Here is a 21,098-nt window from a genome sequence, read left to right as displayed (position 1 = left end):
ATCACGCCTTTAAATATTCAGATCTAAGTTCTTCTGCCTCTTGTGTTGTCCCTTCAGAGAGACCGAGTCCACCTCTGAACCTGAACTACTGCGACCAAATCAAGACGGCCGTCACACTGACCTGGGAGACACCCACCAGCAACGGCGGCAGCTTGATCACCGGATACGTGATTCAGAAATGCGACGACGGTGCCGACAAGTGGCTCCGGTGCAACGCCAGACTATGTCCTGACCTCTCCTACAGGGTACGGAGCTCTATCTTCCATTTAAGATGGATTTAACCTCTGATTCTATTTCCCCACCCGTGATCTCTCAGCTGTGATGGTTCACTCGTTCCTTCAGAGCTGACAGTTGTTTGTTCCGGCTTCCTGTTGTCCTTCAGGTGTCCGGTCTGAAACCTGGTCAGAAGTACATTTACAGAGTTTGTGCTGAGAACGCCGCTGGCTTGTCTGATCCGGCCGAGCAACTCGGACCACTTCTCGCCGATGACCCTCACGGTACGACTTAAACAGCAGAACATCATTGGCGGTTTATGCAAACTAGATATTAAAAATATCTCTCCTGGCAGTTGGTCCGACCTTTGACCTCAGGGGCTTCAGGAACGGCCTGGAGGTGATCGTCCCTCAGCCTCTCACCATCAGAGTCCCCATAACCGGGTACCCGACCCCCGTCGCCAAGTGGACCTTTGGGGAGAAGGCACTGACCACGGAGGACGAACGCGTCTCCATGGTGACAAAGCCTACGTTCACGGAACTGACAGTGACGCCGAGCGTCCGTCCTGACAAGGGCACATACACCCTTTATCTGGAGAACGACGTCGCGTCCATCTCAGGCGACATCGAAGTCAACGTCATCGGTAACAACGGCTTCTCTTTCTCTTTATAATACAATGTTTCAAACGAATTGTTAACAACATAACTACAAAGTATGTTGAAACTCTTAATTGGTCAGATGGTTACCCTCGTCAAGATAAATCCATCACCCAATGCATGCTGGGTAAAGCCTCCAGTCAACATCTCTATTTGTCTACCTTTCTTAAAGCACCTTTATGGGCGACTGTGTGTGAGTGGGGATCGCGGCCTCCTCCAATCAGAGGGTTGTCGGTCTGGTCCCAGGCCCGGCTAACCTGCATGTCAATGTGTCCTTGGCCAAGACACTTAACCCAAACATTGCTCCTCTAGCAGTGTGTGAATGTTAGTTACTGATGGGCAGGTGGCTCTGTGTATGGTAGGTCCTGTCATTAGTTTATGAATGGACAAATGACATGAAGTGTTAAAACGCTTTGAGTTGCCATTAATTAATTTACTTTCTTCCACCTTTTTTTCCCAGCATGCCCTAGTGCTCCTAAAGACTTCAAGGTTGCCGAGGTCACCCGACATCACGTCCACCTGATGTGGGAGACTCCGGAGCATGACGGAGGAAGTCCAGTTACCCACTTCCAGATCGAAAAGAGAGAAGTTTCTCGCAAGACTTGGGCCAAGGTACACCTGTTTTTTCCTTTCATGGTGGTGTCAGAGAACGAGCATGGTCCAACTTTAACTTTAGTTTCAAGAAATTTAGTATTTAAATATTCCTGTTCTTGTAAAAAAAAAACATTATGAATAAAAAAGAATGAGAGGATTGTGTAGCTTTAGAACCAAATTAAATCAAAATGGCAGGATTCCATTCAGTTTGAGGCCACAAAAAGTGTAAAAAATGTGTTATTTTTGGAATCAACAAGCCATGTGTGTCACCCTGTGTTCATTCTTCTCACCTGATGTTTTGTCCAGGTGGCCACTGGCATCCTGGACCTGGAGCACACCATAACTGATGTGATTGAGGGAAAGGAGTATCTGTTCAGTGTCACCGCCTGCAACAAGTGTGGACCTGGAGAGCCGGCGTACATCGACGAGCCCGTCAACGTCGCCTCGCCTGCCAGTGAGTACTTATTCTTCCAGTCCGAGTGGAGCCGGATTCATGACATCGGACCCGTGTAATATTATTGTTATTATAAATGACTGAGAATAGGGGAAAGTACGAGAGTCAAATATAAGTTTACCAGACACCAGGAAAAGTGGTAGAGAAGCAACATTGGACCCATATTGTAAAATCAATTTAATCCCGGAATAAAATAATCCATTATCTATAGAGAATTTACACCTCACGAGGCTCCAATTTTCTTGTTTTTTAATGAAACCAGATTCAAGTTTTCAATTCAATTTTATTTTGTATAGCCTTAAATTGCAAATTACAACCAAGATTCTGACCTCTGTACCATCTTTCCTCAACCCCCCCCAGCCATACCCGATCCTCCAGAGAACCTGAAGTGGCGCGATAAGAGCGGAAAGAGCATCTTCCTGTTCTGGGAGCCTCCGAAATACGACGGCGGCGCCCCGATCAAAGGCTACGTGGTGGATAAGTGCCAGCGTGGTACCGACAAGTGGGAACCTTGCGGAGACCCCATCCCCGAGCTGAAGTAAGACCTTGTAGTTTGACTCCACTCTCAGTCAATATCATGGGACAGGCTGGTATAAGACATGTTCTGCCCTCACAGGTTCCAGGTGAACGGACTCATTGAGGGTCAGTGGTACGCCTACAGAATCAGAGCTTTTAACAAGCTGGGAGCCAGCCGGCCTTGTAGGGCCACCGATGAGATCCAGGCCGTGGACGCCAGAGGTGAGAAGCTACCGGTCCTTCACACTAGATCCTGGCTCATTATGAGGAATAGGAATACTCATGTATTGTGTCGGTAACAAGGTTTATCGCACCTCAATGAAGAAATGAGATGGGAAATTAACCTCTAGAGGTCTTTAGTCAAACACATGAGGCAAATTAGACTCTCAGCCTTCAGCTTTAGACCTCATCATCAGTGATATCACAGGCCTTATCCCACTCCCATTCAGCACCGTGCAGGAATATATTGGGATTCAACTACCATTTGTTTTCTCTGACATTGTACCTCTAAACATCTCCCACAGAGCCTCCAGAGATTCAGCTGGATGTAAAGCTGCTGGCCGGTCTGACTGCCAGGGCCGGAACCAAGATCGAGCTCCCGGCCGACGTCAAGGGGAAGCCGGATCCCCGGGTGAAGTGGACCAAGGCCGATCTGGTCCTCCGGGCGGACGACCGCATCGCCATTGACACCCAACCGGGACACTCCAAGCTGACCATTGGCAACACCACCAGAGGAGACACCGCCACCTACATCATCGAGGCGGTGAACCCCTGTGGGCGCGCCACCGCCACCATTGACGTCAACATCCTGGGTAAAGATGCTAGTGTACTGTCGGCCCTGTAAAACCATACCTCCACCCCAAACTATAGTGGTGTTATCTTTAGCCATAAGGTCCAGTTTAACATAGCATCAATTGAGCAACAACCAGCTTGTCAACTTCAAGATCTTTTCATGTCATGTCTCCTTCTTCTCCAGACAAACCCGGCCCTCCGGCCGCATTTGACATCTCGGAGGTCACCAACGAGTCGTGCGTCATGGCGTGGAACCCCCCCAGGGACGATGGTGGCTCGCCTATCACCAACTACATTGTGGAGAGTCGCCTGACGGAGAAAGAAGAGTGGGTGAAGCTGTCTGCCACGGTGAAACACACCACCTTCAAGGCCTGCAAGCTCACCGCCTTGAAGGAGTACGTCTTCAGGATCAGCGCTGAGAACCAGTACGGCATCGGTGCGCCTGCAGAGCACTCGCCCATCATTGCAAAGTACTCCTTTGGTAAGTTGTTATTTAACTATCCAGCTACATATATTAAGATATAACAGGTTATACAATATAATTGATAATAATTCTTCAAAATGAGAACATGGATTCATATTCATCACATTAAACATGAAATAAAAATCTATGACATAATATGCCTTGTACTTTGAGAATAAAATAAATCAGGTTTGAATAGCAATGGATTTCTTTTACTGAGCTTGTTCATTTCCCACTGGTCTCAGATCCCCCCGGTGCTCCGACCAGAGTCACTCCCTCCGACATCGCAAAGGACGCCGTCACTCTGACCTGGTTTGAGCCAGACGAGGACGGCGGCAGTCCCATCATTGGCTATTGGATCGAGAAGTTTGATCCAGAGAGCGACAAGTGGATCAGGTGCAACAAACTGCCCCTCAAGGACACAACCTTCAGGTAAACCACCAGTGCCGCAGGAGATGAAAGGTGTTTGTGTGTGAAGGACAGACGCAGAGTACGTTTCTCACTCTGACTTCGTGCTTCAGGGTGAAAGGACTCCCCACCAAGAAGAAGTACAGCTTCCGGGTTTTGGCTGAGAATCTGGCCGGATCCGGAAAACCCAGCATTGAAACGGATCCGATCCTCATCAAGGATCCCATTGGTACGTCACATATCCATCAGGGCTGATACACAAACCGCTGTGATCCAGAGTTCATTTTGCTCTTTTTGATTTAGTCTTAGTCTTTTAGCCAAAAATGTTTTAGTGTAGTTACTGATGTGTTGTCTACAGCATAATAGTCTAGCTTACAGTACTTAAGTTGTCCGTTAGATATCCCTACTAGGATAGGTCTATAGCGGGGGGGGGGGGGGGCAAACTTGACTCGTGGGCCACAATTGGTTCTAAAATTTGACGCAGGGGCCGGGCCAGGAACAAATGGAGGAAATGTTTGTGTGAGCTAATATAAATGTGAAAAATGATTACATAAAAGGATTTTGCTTTTAACAAGTAGCAAACCATTATTTGCAAGGCAATTGAACAAATTTACAAGTGTGTAAAAGCTCCGCCGACCAGGGACCAGGGATCTAAGCAATACTTTTGACATGGCCAATGAAAATGTTGTGGTCCTTTTATTATTATTTCAACTGTGAAATTGCTGGTCCCAACAAAAGAGACCCATTAACCGTCCTACAATCGGTGCAATACATTATTTTTTGGGCTTGATCTCAACTGGAACCCCACTTTCTATTGAACAGTCTTTTCTTTCTCTTTCGCTCCTCTTTACTTTTTGGTTTCATGACCAGTCTTTTTCTCCTGTGTTCCTTCACCTGAACTGAGCAGCTCCATCAAAAGCCTCCACCTCGTCACGTGTGCTTGCGCGTCCTTTGTTGCTTAGTAACGGTCCCTGGAGTTCTCTTCAGCCTGCTAACAGTTAGCTACACTGAGACAGCGGAGCGTAATCAGATGTTTATACTAACAATGAATCCTCTCCAGATCCTCCATGGGCTCCCGGCAAACCAGTCATCAGGGACGTTGGAAAGACTACGGCCCTGCTGGCCTGGACCCGGCCGGAGCACGACGGCGGGGCAAAGATCGAAGGCTACATCATCGAGTTACAGAAGACCGGCAGCGAGGAGTGGATCCGCATCGCAGAGGACGTTCCTCAGATCGAGCACCAACTGCAGGGCCTGATGGAAAAGCAGGAGTACTCATTCCGGGTCAAGGCCGTCAACAAGGCCGGCGAGAGCGAACCCAGTGAGCCCAGCGACCCCGTGATCTGCAAAGAGAGACTTTGTAAGTTCACAATGGACGGCAGTGAGGGGTTGAGCTGCACTGTTAGTTGGTTAGTTAGAAAGAATGATCAAAACACACAATATGATAACCATGATTTAATACTTTTAATAAAAAAACTTTCAAACGTTGTTTAACAGAAAGACTAGAACACCGAACAGTGGCCCAAACTAATTTAAGGATGCTATACAAGGAAATAATTGTTTATTATATAAGAGTGCAAGTGTTATTTAAATAAGAGTGCAAGTGTTATTTAAATAAGAGTGGAAGTGTTAATGTTTTTAAACTGGCACTCAAGTCTTAATTATGAAATTTCTAAAACAAGAAAACAAGTAAAGAAAGAACTTACAAAAGCAAAAATGGTTAATTTCCCACTGGTCTCAGACCCCCCCGGTGCTCCGACTAGAGTCACTTATTAAATTCTATTTGTCAACCAGAAAAATAGTTTGCACTCTTTAGTAACATTGTGGATCGATGCTGCTGCATCACATTTCTTCCTTTTATCTGGTCGTGTAGGTTAAGTAAATCACTACATTTTGCTGTACATCCAAGTTTCGATCTCCTTCCTCTACTCAACAGATCCTCCGTCGGCTCCTCAGTGGCTGGAAGTGGCCAATATCACCAAGATCAACGCCACCTTGAAGTGGCAGCTTCCCAGTACCGACGGAGGTTCACCCATCACCAACTACGTGGTGGAAAAGAGGGACGTGAGGCGGAAGGCCTGGCAGGCCGTGGACACCACGGTGAAGGAGCTGAAGTACACGGTGACGCCGCTCAACGAGGGATCGCTCTACGTGTTCCGCGTGGCCGCCGAGAACGCCGTAGGGACAGGAGAATTCTGTGAGCTGGAAGACGCTGTGCTCGCCAAAGACACCTTCAGTAAGTTCTCAACAATTACCTGCAATTAACAAGTGGAAACATGCGGTACTGAGAGAAGAAGCCAAAGGCCCACGTGGCATAGACAATTACTCAAATGGCCGCTGGAGGCTCCAAACAAGAGACTAAAGATAAACCAGGTTTGTTTTACATGGTATTGGTGATTTGAGCTCCACGTTCATGACAACTTCAACAGGAACTATTTTTATTCAACTCGCCAGTTTGGATTATGTTGAGGCTTAAACTTAGGCATAGTTAAGGACATGAGTTAATCACCTCAAGGTCGGTTGTTGCTGCTTGGGGGGATTTTTATCCTAATTTCAAGACCATGCAGAGAAAACATTCAGACAAACTGTTTTTGATATTCATGTTTGTTGTGTACTTGTGTGCAGCAACTCCTGGACCTCCTTATGCCCTGACGGTGGTGGAGGTCACCAAGAGACACGTGGATCTGAAATGGGAAGCTCCCAAGAGCAACGGTGGAAGACCCATAACCAAGTAAGACTACAATCTGCCTTAACTACTGTGTAGACCGACGTGAGGTAATGTTCATTATAAGTGAGATGGGACTGTGTTGAACCTATGAATGTGCTTACCAGAGATAGTCTGGGTTCAAAGGCCATGAAACAACAGCTATGAGACCGTCCACACTTTGTAACCTGCTCCACAGGTACGTGATTGAGAAGAAAGAGAAGCTTGGAACTCGCTGGCTGAAGTGCTGCAAGACTGCGGACAAACAGACTCAGTTCAAGGTGACGGACGTAGATGAAGGCTCCGAGGTTCAGTTCCAGGTCAGAGCTGAGAATGAGGCCGGGGTCGGAGATCCCAGCGAACCCACCGAGATCCTCACCATCGAGGACGCAACCAGTAAGAGACACAGTCATGTGGGTTTGTTTTTTTACTCAGAAGCTTTCAGAGGTAAACTCGGACCTCCTCCTCCGTTTACAGGCGCTCCATCTCCTCCCCTGGAAGTGAGCAGTCCAGACGCCAGCAGAGAGCACATCAATGTCACCTGGAAGCCTCCGGCCAAGGACGGCAGCTCCCCGATCACCGGCTACCATGTGGAGGTGGCCGAGGCCCGTCCGGAGCTCAAGTGGCTTAGAGTCAACAACCGGCCCATCAAGGAGCTCAACTTTAGAATTGAGGATGGAATCAAACCGGAGAAGAAGTACGTCATCAGGGTCCGTGCCATCAACTCCATCGGTGTCAGCGACCCCTCCGAGCTTTCTGACAAAGTCTTCACCAAGAATCCCGATTGTAAGTGTCAATACAACTCAACGTTAACAGTTCAAGCACAAGATTTAAATCCCAATCCTCTCCTCCATCCCCAAGGTGCACCAACCATGGATCTGGCGGCCCAGGACATGGTTGTGGTTGAAGGTGAGAAGCTACACCTGAAGGTCCCCTACCGGGCGATACCTACACCCAAAATGCTCTGGCAGAAGGACGCGGTGGAGTGTAAGGCCGGCGACCGACTCTCCCTGACGGTGGAGATGAGCAACGCTCACCTGGAGCTGCTCAGGTGCACCCGTGCCGATGCCGGCGCCTACGCCATCACCCTGGAGAACAGTCTGGGAACCGCCAGCGGGAACGTTAACGTCAAAGTCATCGGTAGGCCCGTGCTTCGTGTAACTGCTCTCTGTTGATATAATAATACTTCATTTACAGGTTGTTCAAGTTGTGCAGTCCAATAACGACATCTTATTGTAAACCAGTGAGATTTCACCAATGAAGTCCAACACGTTTCACATTCAACACAAATACTCTGCTGGACTGCATGACTTGGAACCTTTGTGGACATAATTTAGTACAGACAGACGCAACGTTTTTTTTATTCCAGGCCTCCCCGGTCAGTGTAAAGACATCGTCTCCGGCGACATCACCAAGAACTCCTGCCAGATCACCTGGGAAGCCCCCGAGGACGACGGTGGCACCCCCATCCTGAGCTACACTTTGGAGCGCCGCGAGGCCTCCAAGAAGACCTACATGCCTGTTACCTCGGGAGAGAGCGCGCTGACCTGCATCGTCAAAGACCTCTACGTCAACTGCGAGTATTACTTCAGAGTGAAGGCTATCAACCAGGTTGGAGCCGGACAATACCTGGAGCTACGGAACCCAGTTGTCACGGAGGACGTCAAACGTAGGTTCACAGCTCTGGGACTTCAGAACATGATCAGTTATCAGTTATTGGGAGCATGTAAGCAACCTGACATTAGCATGTATCACTAACTCTGTTAAGGATAAATACAGAGAAAGGATAAAGACCTGAGGTTGCATTCAATTATCCAAATCTTATCCAAAAAAAAACGTTTTTCTTAGGGCTCATTTAGAAGTCACTGTCTTATCCTGGTTAAGGAGTGCAAGGTCAGATGGCAAAAGCAGAACGTGCCAACCAGGCACAGGTCTGATAAGGATGAGAGACCTGCTCCTCCTCAACGCCAGTTTAGTGCCAATAGAAATCGTTTCCTTTATATCTAACAACAAGTACAAAACGTACTGTTCTTCCTGATGTTGGTCAAGTGTTCTTCAGGCCGACAGAACTGCTCCTGCCTTTGCAAACGCAGCGCTGATACTCAACCTGTGATCTGACAAATAAATCTACCCGAATGAGAGAAGTCATTTGGCTGAATTCTTCCAGACGTCCCCAACCGGGCTTCACATTTTGATCACGTTTTTTCACTTATCCATGTTACGGAACATTATGCTTATCCTTCCAGGCATTTCCAAATCATCTGATAGCAAAATACTATTAATTAAATGAGAAGAAACTTAATGTATATATTATGTCAAACCATGTTGTCTTGGGTACAGAAGCAGCTCAGACATTTACCATCTGTTCTTAAAATCGCTTCCACAGAGAAACCGGACCCGCCCATCCAGGTGGAGGCTCAAGACCCAACATCCAAGTCCATCAAAGTCACCTGGAAGGCTCCGGACTTTGACGGCGGTTGTCCCATCCAGGGTTACATCCTAGAGAAGATGGAGAAAGATGGCGACCGCTACGAACGGGTCTCCCCAAGCCTGTTGCCTGGTCTTTCCCACGTGGTGACGGGCCTGACGGAGAACGTGGAGTACCAGTTCAGGGTGCGGGCCGAGAACGCTGCCGGAGTCAGCGAGCCGTCCCGCAGCACCGAGCTCATCAAGGCTGCCGACCCCGTCGGTAAGACAAACTCTTGCATTAATGCGTTTGCGATCCCAAGAAGTCAGATAAGAAGTAACTACACTTTAAAACCTTTTTTACAGAAAAACCGAAGGTCACCCTCCACGCCCGCGTGCAGTCCGGTCTAAGCATCAAGAAGGGTGCAGAGATCCGCATTGACGCCTTCTACTCTGGCTCGCCGTGCCCCACAGTCAGCTGGCTGAGGAACAACGAGGATGTCACCAAAGAGCCCACCAAGAAGGTGGTGGCCGTGGTCAAAAAGAAGAAGAAGACGGCGGTCAGTGTCCTCAAAGCGACCCAAACGTTTTAATGCTTCACGACATATTACTAGTTAATACATGTTTCTCCTCAGGTTCCTGAGCCAGAGGAGGAGTTTGTGACTCCCTTGCGTGAGCGCCTGGGCCTGGATCAGAACACCAGGGGTCAGTCTGCACTGATGATCCGCGACGCCGTTAGAGCCGACCACGGCACGTTCACCGTCCAGGTGGAGAACACCCACGGCGTGGCCACCGCCTGCTGCGTGGTCAACGTCCTTGGTGAGACTTTGATCCCACTTTTCCTCTGGATTCCTCTTATTGCCATAATATGTCAGACATACATAAGGGATTTGACTTGGCGGTTGGTGCATGACGGCGGACAGTACGACAATGGACAACAAGACGAAATAGTGCAAGAGGAATAAAATAAAAGATTACAATATATTATAAAATAAAATATAATAAATCATGTACGCTTTAACTGCTAAATATAATTAAAAGGGAAAAAACATCAAATCAAATCCACTACAGTTCTTTTTATCAAATAAGGTGACATAAGTTTGTTTGTGAGTTTTGTCTAAATTTTAAAAAATCAAACTTGTTGGTTTAATGAGCCATAAAAGATCACATTTCCATACAATTTGAACTCTACTCGTCCCGGGACTAATTGTTGACTCCGTTCTACCGCAGACAAACCCGGCGCTCCGATCAACTTCTCCTTCAGCGACATCCGGAACACCTCGGTTGTGTGCAGCTGGGAGCCTCCGGAGGACGACGGCGGCAGCGAGATCATCAGCTACACGCTGGAAAAGAAGGACAACAAAAACGAGGAGATTGGCTGGATCACCATCACTTCCACGCTGAAGGGCACCCACTGCCCCATCACCAAGCTCATTGAGGGGAAGGAGTACATCTTTAGGGTCACCGCCGAGAACAAGTTTGGCTGCGGCCCGCCTTGTGTCTCCGAGCCGCTTGTTGCCAAGAACCAGTTTGGTAAGAAAGAGCTGGACAGGCTCGAAGAAATCTGACATAGAACACTAGATATTACATCAATTTAATGAAATACATGCTGTTAACTCATCCAACACTACAATTGTACAATTTATAACCTGTCGTATAGATATTTACAACCAATTTATCTTTCCTTTTTATCACAAATCTCAATTAAGGATGATTTTTATGTATATTGCAATGGTTTAAAAGAACTTAACCAGTTAAAACCCAAATGTTTATCTTGGTGTACATGTCTCCCTTTGTTAAGTCACTTGCTCGTCCCTTCTCTCAGATCCCCCTGACCCTCCCAACACCCCCAGAGTCCACGAGGTGACGGCCAGCTCCGCCCACATCTCCTGGCACGAGCCCAAGGACAACGGCAGCCCCATCCTGGGCTACTGGATCGAGAGGAAGGAGGTGAACAGCAAACACTGGACCCGGGTCAACCGAGCCCTCCTCAACTCCCTGGACGTGAGGATCAGTGGTCTCATGGAGGGACTCACCTACATCTTCAGAGTAGCTGCCGAGAACCTGGCCGGGCCCGGGCCCTTCAGCGAGCCCACCGACCGCACCGTGGCCATGGACGCCATCCGTAAGTTCTCGGTCCGGACCCACAAGCTCATGGAGCAGATGCCCAATAAAGTTTAGAACTAGAAATGTTCTTCTATTTGTTTTCCCTATCAGAAGTCTTAATTGATATTCTGTTTAAACTCATCATGAGTAGCGGCTCCGGTCTCATTGTTCACGTCATTCATCCTCACAGGAACAGATGTTTTAAATGAAAGATGAAATACAAAGACAGATAACTACTTGTTTAATGAATATACTCCTGAAGAAGCACACAAAAGTTACCTTCATGTAGTCCATTCAAATATCCTCTAGTGTGATGGATTCAGATCAGTAGGATTAATCTAACTCTACTCCTTCCCCACTCAGTGCCTCCTGGCCCCCCTACTCCGTGGATCGTGGACACTGGAAATGACTCGGTCCTCGTGGCCTGGAAGCCGCCTCTGTACAACGGTGGCGGGGACATCCTGGGATACCACCTGGAGAAGGTGCAGGGAGCTTCTTCACTAGCTTGTGCCCCGTCGAGGGGTGGACCCGGGGGGTTAAACTCTGTTCTTCTGATCCCAGGTTCTGGCCGGAGAGAAGGAGTGGACTCGCAGCACCGAGTTCAGGTGCAAAGAGCTGAGGTACACCGTGACTGGTCTGACCCAGGGAGCCGACTACTACATCCGTGTCATCGCAATCAATGACGCTGGACCCGGAGTGCCGGGTGTGACAGAGCTCGTCACCGTGAAGGAGCCCGAAGGTACGGACTGTTATTTACTTCACCTGTTCATGTCAGGTTACTTTATAGATATCAAAACAAGAAGAATGGTTAGTTGTTTCAATCTAATTCATCACCTCCTACGTCTGATTAACAGTAAAAGCTTTGAAATCAGGGGAATAGCCTTGTGCTTTTACTGCGAAAGAGCCACAGGACGCGTGACACATTCTGTCACATTCTGTCCATCCTGGAGATGTTTGATCGATTTCAACGCTGAGCCTTTCTGCTGTTTCCTGTCGTTCAGAACCTCCCGTTGTGGACTTTGACTCCTCTGTGAAGAACGGCGTCATCATCAAGGCCGGCGAGCTGCTGAGGCTACCTGCCGTGGTGACAGGCCGACCGCAGCCTGAGGTCAAATGGGCCAAGGACGAGGCCGAGATCGACAAAGAGCGCATGGTGGTGGAGACGGAGGGCAAGAACACCACTATGTTAATCAAGAAGGCCGTGAGGTCGGATCACGGGAAGTACCAGGTGTCCGGCACCAACAGCAGCGGGACCGGGACCGCCGTGACCAAAGTGGATATTATGGGTCAGTGTTGAATGAATCCACAGTTTATCTTTTGTAAAGTAGGAGGACTAACTATGACTGAGACAGAACTGGTTCGTAGCCAGAAGAGAGCAATTGCCATGTGATCTTCAGAGGTTTGCTGTTTGCTGTACAGATCAGAGTTGGACACACTCAGTAATAATTGGTGGTGATTCTTCTTCATATTGGAGGAACACAAGACTTCAAGGTGACAGGAAATCTGTGTCCACGATCCATCCAGAGAACCACTGAGTGACTTAGCTGAGCTATTGTGAAGGATTGCAACAAATAGATAGGTATTGGAGGAAGCAGTATGAGGAAACATGTTTACTTTTCTGTGTATCCTCAGACGTCCCCGGACCGGTGGTCGACCTGAAGACGGTGGCGGTCACCAAGAAGAACATCACCCTCACCTGGTCCGACCCTCTGGACAACGGAGGCAGTGAGATCTTCGGCTACGAGGTGCTGAGGAAGGACGCCAAGATGAAATTGTTCCGCCAGCCCATTGAGACGGCGTCCTGCAAGTGTGACGTTCAGGGCCTGCTGGCCGGTGAGGAGTACGACTTCAGGGTCATCGCCAGGAACAAGTACGGCGACGGAGCTCCAGCGGATCTGGGACCCATCCTGGCAGAGGACCCCAAAGGTAAACCACCATAATAAGACTGACCTTCATGGTGGGAAAAAGAATATCAAACACTGAAGTTAAGGACCTTGAGAAAAAGTTCATCTTTGTAGTTTATTCTTCTATACGCTGAGTCTCAATCCTCACACAGAGTGTGATGTCCGTGGGGGGGACGAGCAGGATCTTAGTCATTTATGAAGGGCCTGGTCAAACACCTGCTCTCCCATTCATCTCCTTCTCCAACACAGATGTATTTATCAAGCTGACAGGACCCCCCTTTATTCTTCATCTTGTTGGAAAAGTGGATTCCTAAAAGTTGAATAGAAAGGGTCAAACAGGAAGAAGAGAAAACTAAAAATAACTAACAGTGATTTTTTGCAATAACACATTTGTGTTATAAACTATATGAAAGACATGGTAGACATGTCATCTGTTCACTGTTGACTGAGCTCCTCCCCATCTTTCCAGCTACTCCATCTGCTCCTGAGAAGCTGCACTACACCGACAGAAGCAAGAGCACCATCACCTTAGCCTGGCAGCCACCTCGCACCGACGGCGGCAGCCCCATCCTCGGCTATTACGTAGAGAAGATAAGGTCGGATGGCAGTGAGTTTGAGGTGGCAAACCGCAAGCTCTTTACCGAGTGCTGCGGGACCATCGAGAACCTGTCTGAGAACCAGGAGTACCAGTTCCGCGTCAAAGCCGTGAGCGAGGTCGGGGATGGAGATGTCTCCAAGCCGATCACCGCTAAGATCCAAGATGATGAAAGTATGAAGCTCTCTCTAAAAAACTTGATTTGTTAGACCGATCTGGTTAAGCAAACCTATCAAAGGTGAAAAGTTTATTTACAGATGTTGTTTCTCCACAGTTTCTCCAGTCATAACCATTCTGAAGTTCTTCAAGAGCAACGCCATCAACGAGAAGAAAGGTTCAGCCATCGACATCCCAGCAGAGGTGAAGGGACTTCCCCTACCGACGCTACAGTGGATGAAAGATGGCGTGGTGATCGAGAAGCCCGAGAACGATGACAAAATGACAATAGAGACCGAAGAGGTGAGAACATCTCAACATCCACAGTACAGATCACTCACGCAGCTTTTGAACTGGAGGGGTGGCCAACTCGGTTGACATCGTGAATTGACCTTAAAGTTAGAGACTTCTACTCAATGTACACTCTCTGGAGTGTCTGGATGAGCGCTGACCTCTGTGTTTCTTCAGGAAAGTTTCAAATTTCAAATATACTTTTCTTTGAAGCTCTCCATGTTTGTAAAGCAGTTTTACTGCCTTGTGTGTGAATCAAGTAATGCTTGCCCTCTCGTCTCCAGGTGACCCGTACCACCATGCGGACTAAGATTGCTCTCCAAGAAACCATCAGACAGGACAAAGGCAACTACAAGCTGGTGGCTGAAAACTGCTTTGGCAAAGCTGAGCACGTCATCCACGTCGAGATCCTCGGTGAGAACATCAAGTTGTTTGATTTGTTTTTTATCTTTTCGCATGGAGCATCTCGTTAACACAACCCCTGCCTTCTCAGACCGTCCTCTTCCCCCGAGGAACGTCGTGGTCTCGGACATCAAGGCCGAATCGTGCTACCTGACCTGGGACGCACCTGAGGACAACGGAGGGAGTGAGCTCACCAACTATGTGGTGGAGCGCAGGGATGCCAGCAAGAAGAAATCTGACTTCGAGGTTCTGACCACCAACCTTTTGGACAGAAGATATGGGGTGAGTCGCTGGCTCCTTTCATCCATTCATGGTGACAACACGCTAAGAAGGTTCATCATACCGTAGGATACACATTGGTCCTGAAAATCTAAATCTAAATCTTCAGTTAATTATAATTCATCACATAGTAAGTTTTATTGTAAGAGGTATTGTATTCAACCTTCTAAAACCAAACAATTCCAGGATAACTTTCTTTAAATGTATGGATTGTGGGCAAGTAAGATCTCAAAGGTTTTCAAATAAAGTTTGTCTTGAAATCTGGATTTCAACCTGACTGGGTATTTTATTAGTATAGACCAAAAGACACAGACCACTGACCTGGTTCTGATCCTTCAGGTCTACAAGCTGAACCTGAACGGACTCTACCAGTTCAGGATCAAAGCCGAAAACAAGTATGGTCTGAGCGACGGCTGCGACTCTGAGAAAGTCCAGCTCAGGGATCCGTTTGGTCTCCCCGGACCTCCTCGGAACCCCAAGATCATCGCAGCCACGGCCACCACCATGACCCTGACTTGGGACCCTCCCCTGGACAATGGCGGCTCCACCATCCAGGGCTACTGGCTTGAGAAAAGGGAGCGCGGTGCCGTCTACTGGGGCCGCGTCAACCGGGCCCCTGTCACAAAGCCCTCGGTGAAGGGCCTGCAGTACACGGTGCTCAAGCTCATCGAGGGATCCGAGTACCAGTTCAGGATTGCTGCCAGCAATGCTGCGGGTGTCGGGCCGCCGTGCGAGTCCAGCGAGTGCCGCTTCGCCCTGGACCCAAGCAGTGAGTGTTTGAGGCGAATCAGAGCAGACCAAATGGCACTTTATTTACCACATGGTGTAAAGTGTTTAAATGCAATGTCACCTGCAGGGATGTAGTAAATAGTATGATTGATGGTCAAACTGTTATTTTAACTGCTAAAATCATTATTATTATTACGATTCTCTCAGATGCTGTCTGACTTGGGGAATTATCCTTTTGTCTTAACTAAGATATTCTAGATGACGTTGAAACAAAGTTTTGGGGTATTTTAAATAAAATGGAATGAGAAGGTTTTTCTCTGGTTCTTAAGTTGGTCTCCCCCCTCCCCTTAGAACCTCCCACCTCTCCCGGATACCCCGAGGTCAAAGATAAGACCAAGAGCAGCATCACGCTCACCTGGAGTCCGCCAGACCGAGATGGAGGCAGCCCCGTCAAGGGTTACATCGTCGAGGTCCACGAGGAGGGCTCTCCCGACTGGAGGCGGGTGAACCCTGCCGACAAGCTCCACCCCTCCACCGAAATCACCGTGCCCAACCTGAAGGAGGGCAAGAAGTGCAAGTTTAGGATCTACGCTGTGAACACCGCCGGAAACTCAGAGCCCGCCAAAACGGGAGACATCCTGGTTCAAGACATTCTGAGTAAGAGAGCAGCTCCAAGTACAGAAACCTGATGGTTCTTGTGAATAATTATCATTTATTATTGTCCTCAGGCCTTATTTAATCATTCATCGTTTAAGAGCCTGAACCAGGAGCTCCAAGAGATTCACATCTTGAGCTTATTGATTTTTAACCAGATGAATCTTTAACTGGGTCCTAATGCATCTGGTTCAGAGACTAAAGACTAGTTTGGATGTAGTTTGCTCTCAGTAAACCTAAACAAACATCTCAGAGCACGTCTTTTTTACAAACTGGTTTTACTGGTGTCTGTTTTCTCCAGTCGAGCCCTCTGTGTCTCTGGACGTGACCGCCCAGGACCTCCTGAACTGTAGAGCCAGAACCCCCATCAGGATTGCTGCCTGCATCACAGGGAGACCCGTTCCCAAAGTCACCTGGACCTTCGATGGAACCGCAGAGACCGAGAAGAAGAACGATCTTCACACACTACCAGTCGACTCCGAGGTCAGATGGATGTTAATGTTACCTTAAGCACCAGCTCTTTGCTTCTACCATATCTACATTACATCACATGTCATTTAGCTGACGCTTTTATCCAAAGCGACTTACAATAAGTGCATTGATCGTCTTATGTCTTCATAAAGGGGTTTTAGAAATTAAACATATGAAACGTGGTTCCTCTTAGATCCAGTCCACAGACACAACTTCGGTTGTTCTGATCCTTGAGAGCAAATTGAGCCACAGCGGCCGTTACATCATCAACGCAGAGAGCATCGCCGGACACAAGGTGGTCAAAGTCAGAGTCAACGTGCTTGGTACGTAAATCATGTTAAATTGTGGGTACTCCAAAGGGAAAAACGATTACAAAACCCGATTGGAAACCTGTTGTTGTTCTCCGCCTACAGACCTGCCCGGAGCGCCAAGAGACCTGAAGGTCACTGACGTGACGAGGGGAACATGCCGACTCACCTGGAAACCTCCGGAGAGCGACGGAGGAGAGAGGGTGAAGAGCTACTTCATCGAAAAGAAGACTGTGGATGGCAAAGCCTGGACCAAGGTCCGTCCCCCCTTCTCCAGGTTTCACATTTGTCCTCTGCTCTCTGAAACAAAAAACCACTAACAATATCTCTGTTGGTGATTCCAGGTGAACGTGGCCTGTGCCGCTCAGTCCCTGGTGGTTCCGGACCTGATCAATGGTCAGGAGTACCTCTTCCGCATCCGAGCTGAGAACCGCTTCGGCTTCGGTCCGCTAGCCGAGACCGACGAGGGAACCAAGGCCAGAGATCCAATCCGTTAGTCTGATCCGATGATTTGTGACCATTTATAACTCTTTTCTAAAGCATTCCTCCAGAGCAATCTGTTCTGACTACCTCAACCGGCAGAAACCGCACTTCTTCTCAACACCTTGTCTTCTTCTGTCGGCAGATCCTCCCGATCCTCCTACCAGGCTGAAGATCCTGACTGTGAGGAAGGGTGCTGTGAAGTTGACCTGGAAGGCGCCGAAGAACGACGGTGGTTCCCCTGTGACACACTACAGCGTGGACCTGCTCTGCTGGGAGGCCAGCAGCACCCAGAAGGAGTCCTGGAGGAGGTAAACCTTTACCCCTCGAGGCCTACATGGGTCCACTGGGGGGGATTCTTAGGACCAAGTCCAAGATACAATAAGTTGTGGCTTTTTGATTGGTTTAGTTCTGATCGGGTCTGCTTTAGGGTAAATCCATTAGGATTTTGTTAACTTGTCCCAGATTGGTGGACAAATTGTCTTCCCCAATCAAAAGCCATTCTGGAGAAGTTTTCTGAGAAGTTTTCTGTTTTTTTTCAGGTGCAACCGGAGGGACGTGGATACCACCAGCTTCAAGGTGGAGGACCTGAAAGAGGGAGACGAGTATGAGTTCAGAGTGGTGGCGCACAACGAGGCCGGACCAAGCCGACCTTCCTCCACTGTGGGACCCATTGTCATCCAAGACCAGACCTGTAAGACCAGCCGCATTGTGAGAGATGTGTCCAGCTGCTTTAATAGACACTTCTTTGTTTTCAATGTTTCACTTCAGCCCATTACAGCAACACTTAGCATCTTATCACTGTTGAACTAGTTGAACAACATACAGTGTAAAGCCCCTCCCCCTTTGTGCTGCAGGCGCTCCGTCCATCGAGTTGAAGGAGTTCATTGAGGCAGAGCAGGGCGCCGACATCAGCATTGTGGCATCTGTCCACGGCTGCCCCTTCCCAACGCTCACCTGGTACAAAGCTCCGCCGCACAAGTCCGAGGACAAGACCGAGGTCCAGTACGATGAGCACATCAACAAGATAGTGTCCGACGACAGCTGCACACTGCTCATCCAGCAGGGGAAGCGTCCCGACACCGGCCTCTACACCCTGGTGGCCTCCAACAACATGGGCAAGGCCTCCAGGGAGATGAGGCTCAACGTGCTTGGTAGGAACGTTAATCTCAATGGTTAATGTTTGTTCATTAATCTTAGTAACGGATTAGAGATCCCGGCACAACTCATCGTGTTCATCTGTTCCATTCAATATTAAGTGTTCTTGACCCCGGAGGTCCGATTAACCCCCCGGTAACCCTGTTCCCTCCTCAGGCCGGCCTGGTCCTCCCTCTGCCCCCATCAAGTTCGAGGAGATCGGCGCGGAGAGGATCACCCTGTCCTGGCTGCCGCCCAAGGATGACGGCGGCTCCAAGGTCACAAACTACGTCATCTGGAGGCGGGTGGCCACCAGGAAAAACTGGGTACCCGTCACCAGCGAGCCGAGAGAGCGGGTGTGGACGGTGGAGAGCCTGATGGCCGGGCACGAGTACGTCTTCCGCATCATGGCCCAGAACAAGTATGGAGTTGGAGAGCCGCTGGACAGCGAGCCCGAGATCGCCCGGAACCTCTACAGTGAGTTCTTTATACAAACCCTGCCCCCGTCTGCCCTCTCCTTCACCTGAGACCAATGACACCAATCATAAATAAGCAGTCAGGAACAATATTTAATCTCACCAATGGCTACAGTCGGATGACTTGCACTTGCTTTTGAATGTAATTAAATATGTCCTTTAGTTAGAAAGGATCGCTACTCCAAGCTAAGCAAGCACTACCAAGTTTTCCCGCTACCTTCCGCGCATGCGGGCTGACACGGCGTCATTTATTTTCCAATGGTGGGCGATCTAACTGCCTTTGACCTTGACCCTTCCTGCAGCCGTCCCAGGTCAGTGTGAGAAGCCCACGGTCTCCGGCGTCACCATGGACTCAATGACGGTCAGCTGGGAGGAGCCAGAGGACGACGGCGGCACACCGATCACAGGCTTCTGGTTGGAGCGCAAGGAGACCACAGGAAAGCGCTGGACCCGTGTCACCCGGGACCCCATCCGCCCCACGGGGATGGGCGAGTCCTTTGTGGTCAGCGGGCTCATCGAGGGCTCACAGTACCTCTTCAGGGTGTCCGCCATCAATGCCGCGGGACCCGGGCTCGCAAGCCCCCCCGCAGGGCCCATCTTCGCCAGAGACCCCATCGGTAAGGGTTTCACGCTGAAATCACACAGGTTAATGTTATAACACACAGAGCAGGAGGGTTAACCGTCTGTCTCACCCCTCTAGCTCCGCCCTCTCCTCCCACACCGAAGGTTTCCGATTGGACCAGGTCCTCGGTGGAACTGGAGTGGATCCCTCCTCTTAAAGACGGAGGCTCTAAGATCCTCGGGTACTGGGTGGAGTACAAGGAGGAGGGCACCGAGGCCTGGGTCAAGGTGACCTGATTTTACCATTGTAATTGGTCAACCGGAACCAGTTTTAGAGGGAACGACTTCCGAAACTTTTGTTTTTGTTTTTCAGGCCAAGGAAACGGAAATCCGAGGCACCCGACTGGTGATCGCCGGTTTGAAGACTGGCGGCAAATACAAGTTCAGGGTCACTGCGTTTAACGCCGCGGGTACCGGCGAGCCGGGAGAAGTCCCAGAGGTGCTGGAGGTCAACGACAGAAACAGTGAGTTACGAACTCATCACCTGATGTTCATGAGCGCATTGATCCTGTGCAATACGGGCTGTAACGTTGAGTTTCCACCACTAAGTTGCCCCCGAGGTCGACCTGGATGCCTCAGTGAAGGAGCGGATGGTGGTACACGCCGGCGGCGTGATCCGGATCATCGCCTATGTGTCAGGCCAGCCTTCCCCAGAGGTTACCTGGTGCCAAGACGGAGCAGCGCTGCCCCCCGACGCCAAAGTGGAGACGACGGCCATCAGCTCGTCCTTGGTCATCAAACCCTGCACCAGGAAACACGTTGGCGTTTACACGCTTACCGCCAAGAATGCTGGAGGGGAGAAGACCAAGAACATCACCGTGGAGGTTCTGGGTAAGAGTTTGTTTTTGTGTCAAAACGATTCTTGAGACTCTTGGTCGTTTTTATTCTTTGAGTAAAACCTGTGTCTGTGCACCCCAACAACCCACCCAGACGTGCCTGGCTCCATCGGCATCCCCTTCACCGCAGAGAACCTCACCAGCGACTCTTGCAAGCTCAACTGGTTCTTCCCCGAGAATGACGGCGGTTCTCCTATCAGCAACTACGTCATCGAGAAGCGCGAGGCCGAGCGCAAGGCCTGGACCTCACTGCACTTTACCGCCAGCCGACAGAACGCCGTGGCTCACGGACTCACCATCGGGAAGTCCTACTTCTTCAGAGTAGCTGCAGAGAACGCCATCGGTGTGGGACCCTTCATGGAGACCGCCGCCGAGCTCATCATCAAGGAACCCATTAGTGAGTTTAAATGCTGCTCTCTGTGGTTCTGGATGTTCAAAGTTTGTTTG

General features: G+C 49.3%; 1 protein-coding gene across 1 annotated transcript in view; it reads left to right on the top strand.

The window, feature by feature from the left end:
• ttn.1 (titin, tandem duplicate 1) overlaps positions 1-21,098 on the top strand; it is a 147,589-nt gene that overhangs the window by 62,899 nt on the left and 63,592 nt on the right. Inside the window, exons 99-144 of the mRNA XM_062564885.1 lie at positions 58-245; positions 383-497; positions 569-856; positions 1,330-1,481; positions 1,770-1,917; positions 2,278-2,455; positions 2,534-2,655; positions 2,958-3,245; positions 3,410-3,706; positions 3,934-4,120; positions 4,210-4,325; positions 5,157-5,456; positions 6,033-6,332; positions 6,722-6,827; positions 7,000-7,196; positions 7,278-7,586; positions 7,662-7,940; positions 8,170-8,469; positions 9,187-9,489; positions 9,573-9,766; positions 9,842-10,025; positions 10,437-10,739; positions 11,032-11,331; positions 11,676-11,794; positions 11,874-12,051; positions 12,314-12,598; positions 12,945-13,238; positions 13,686-13,985; positions 14,086-14,270; positions 14,543-14,672; positions 14,752-14,942; positions 15,279-15,708; positions 16,020-16,325; positions 16,624-16,805; positions 16,987-17,116; positions 17,207-17,358; positions 17,446-17,593; positions 17,727-17,892; positions 18,124-18,275; positions 18,439-18,735; positions 18,896-19,195; positions 19,497-19,811; positions 19,895-20,043; positions 20,129-20,279; positions 20,365-20,646; positions 20,746-21,048. Coding sequence (XP_062420869.1) covers positions 58-245; positions 383-497; positions 569-856; positions 1,330-1,481; positions 1,770-1,917; positions 2,278-2,455; positions 2,534-2,655; positions 2,958-3,245; positions 3,410-3,706; positions 3,934-4,120; positions 4,210-4,325; positions 5,157-5,456; positions 6,033-6,332; positions 6,722-6,827; positions 7,000-7,196; positions 7,278-7,586; positions 7,662-7,940; positions 8,170-8,469; positions 9,187-9,489; positions 9,573-9,766; positions 9,842-10,025; positions 10,437-10,739; positions 11,032-11,331; positions 11,676-11,794; positions 11,874-12,051; positions 12,314-12,598; positions 12,945-13,238; positions 13,686-13,985; positions 14,086-14,270; positions 14,543-14,672; positions 14,752-14,942; positions 15,279-15,708; positions 16,020-16,325; positions 16,624-16,805; positions 16,987-17,116; positions 17,207-17,358; positions 17,446-17,593; positions 17,727-17,892; positions 18,124-18,275; positions 18,439-18,735; positions 18,896-19,195; positions 19,497-19,811; positions 19,895-20,043; positions 20,129-20,279; positions 20,365-20,646; positions 20,746-21,048 — 10,299 coding nt within the window. The remainder of the gene's footprint in view (positions 1-57; positions 246-382; positions 498-568; positions 857-1,329; positions 1,482-1,769; positions 1,918-2,277; positions 2,456-2,533; positions 2,656-2,957; positions 3,246-3,409; positions 3,707-3,933; positions 4,121-4,209; positions 4,326-5,156; positions 5,457-6,032; positions 6,333-6,721; positions 6,828-6,999; positions 7,197-7,277; positions 7,587-7,661; positions 7,941-8,169; positions 8,470-9,186; positions 9,490-9,572; positions 9,767-9,841; positions 10,026-10,436; positions 10,740-11,031; positions 11,332-11,675; positions 11,795-11,873; positions 12,052-12,313; positions 12,599-12,944; positions 13,239-13,685; positions 13,986-14,085; positions 14,271-14,542; positions 14,673-14,751; positions 14,943-15,278; positions 15,709-16,019; positions 16,326-16,623; positions 16,806-16,986; positions 17,117-17,206; positions 17,359-17,445; positions 17,594-17,726; positions 17,893-18,123; positions 18,276-18,438; positions 18,736-18,895; positions 19,196-19,496; positions 19,812-19,894; positions 20,044-20,128; positions 20,280-20,364; positions 20,647-20,745; positions 21,049-21,098) is intronic.

This window comes from Pungitius pungitius, chromosome 10, assembly GCF_949316345.1.
Source record: "Pungitius pungitius chromosome 10, fPunPun2.1, whole genome shotgun sequence".
In the NCBI taxonomy this organism is placed as follows: Eukaryota; Metazoa; Chordata; class Actinopteri; order Perciformes; family Gasterosteidae; genus Pungitius; species Pungitius pungitius.
Note: the sequence above shows the minus strand (reverse complement) of the source record. Positions and strands in the feature narration are given on the sequence as shown.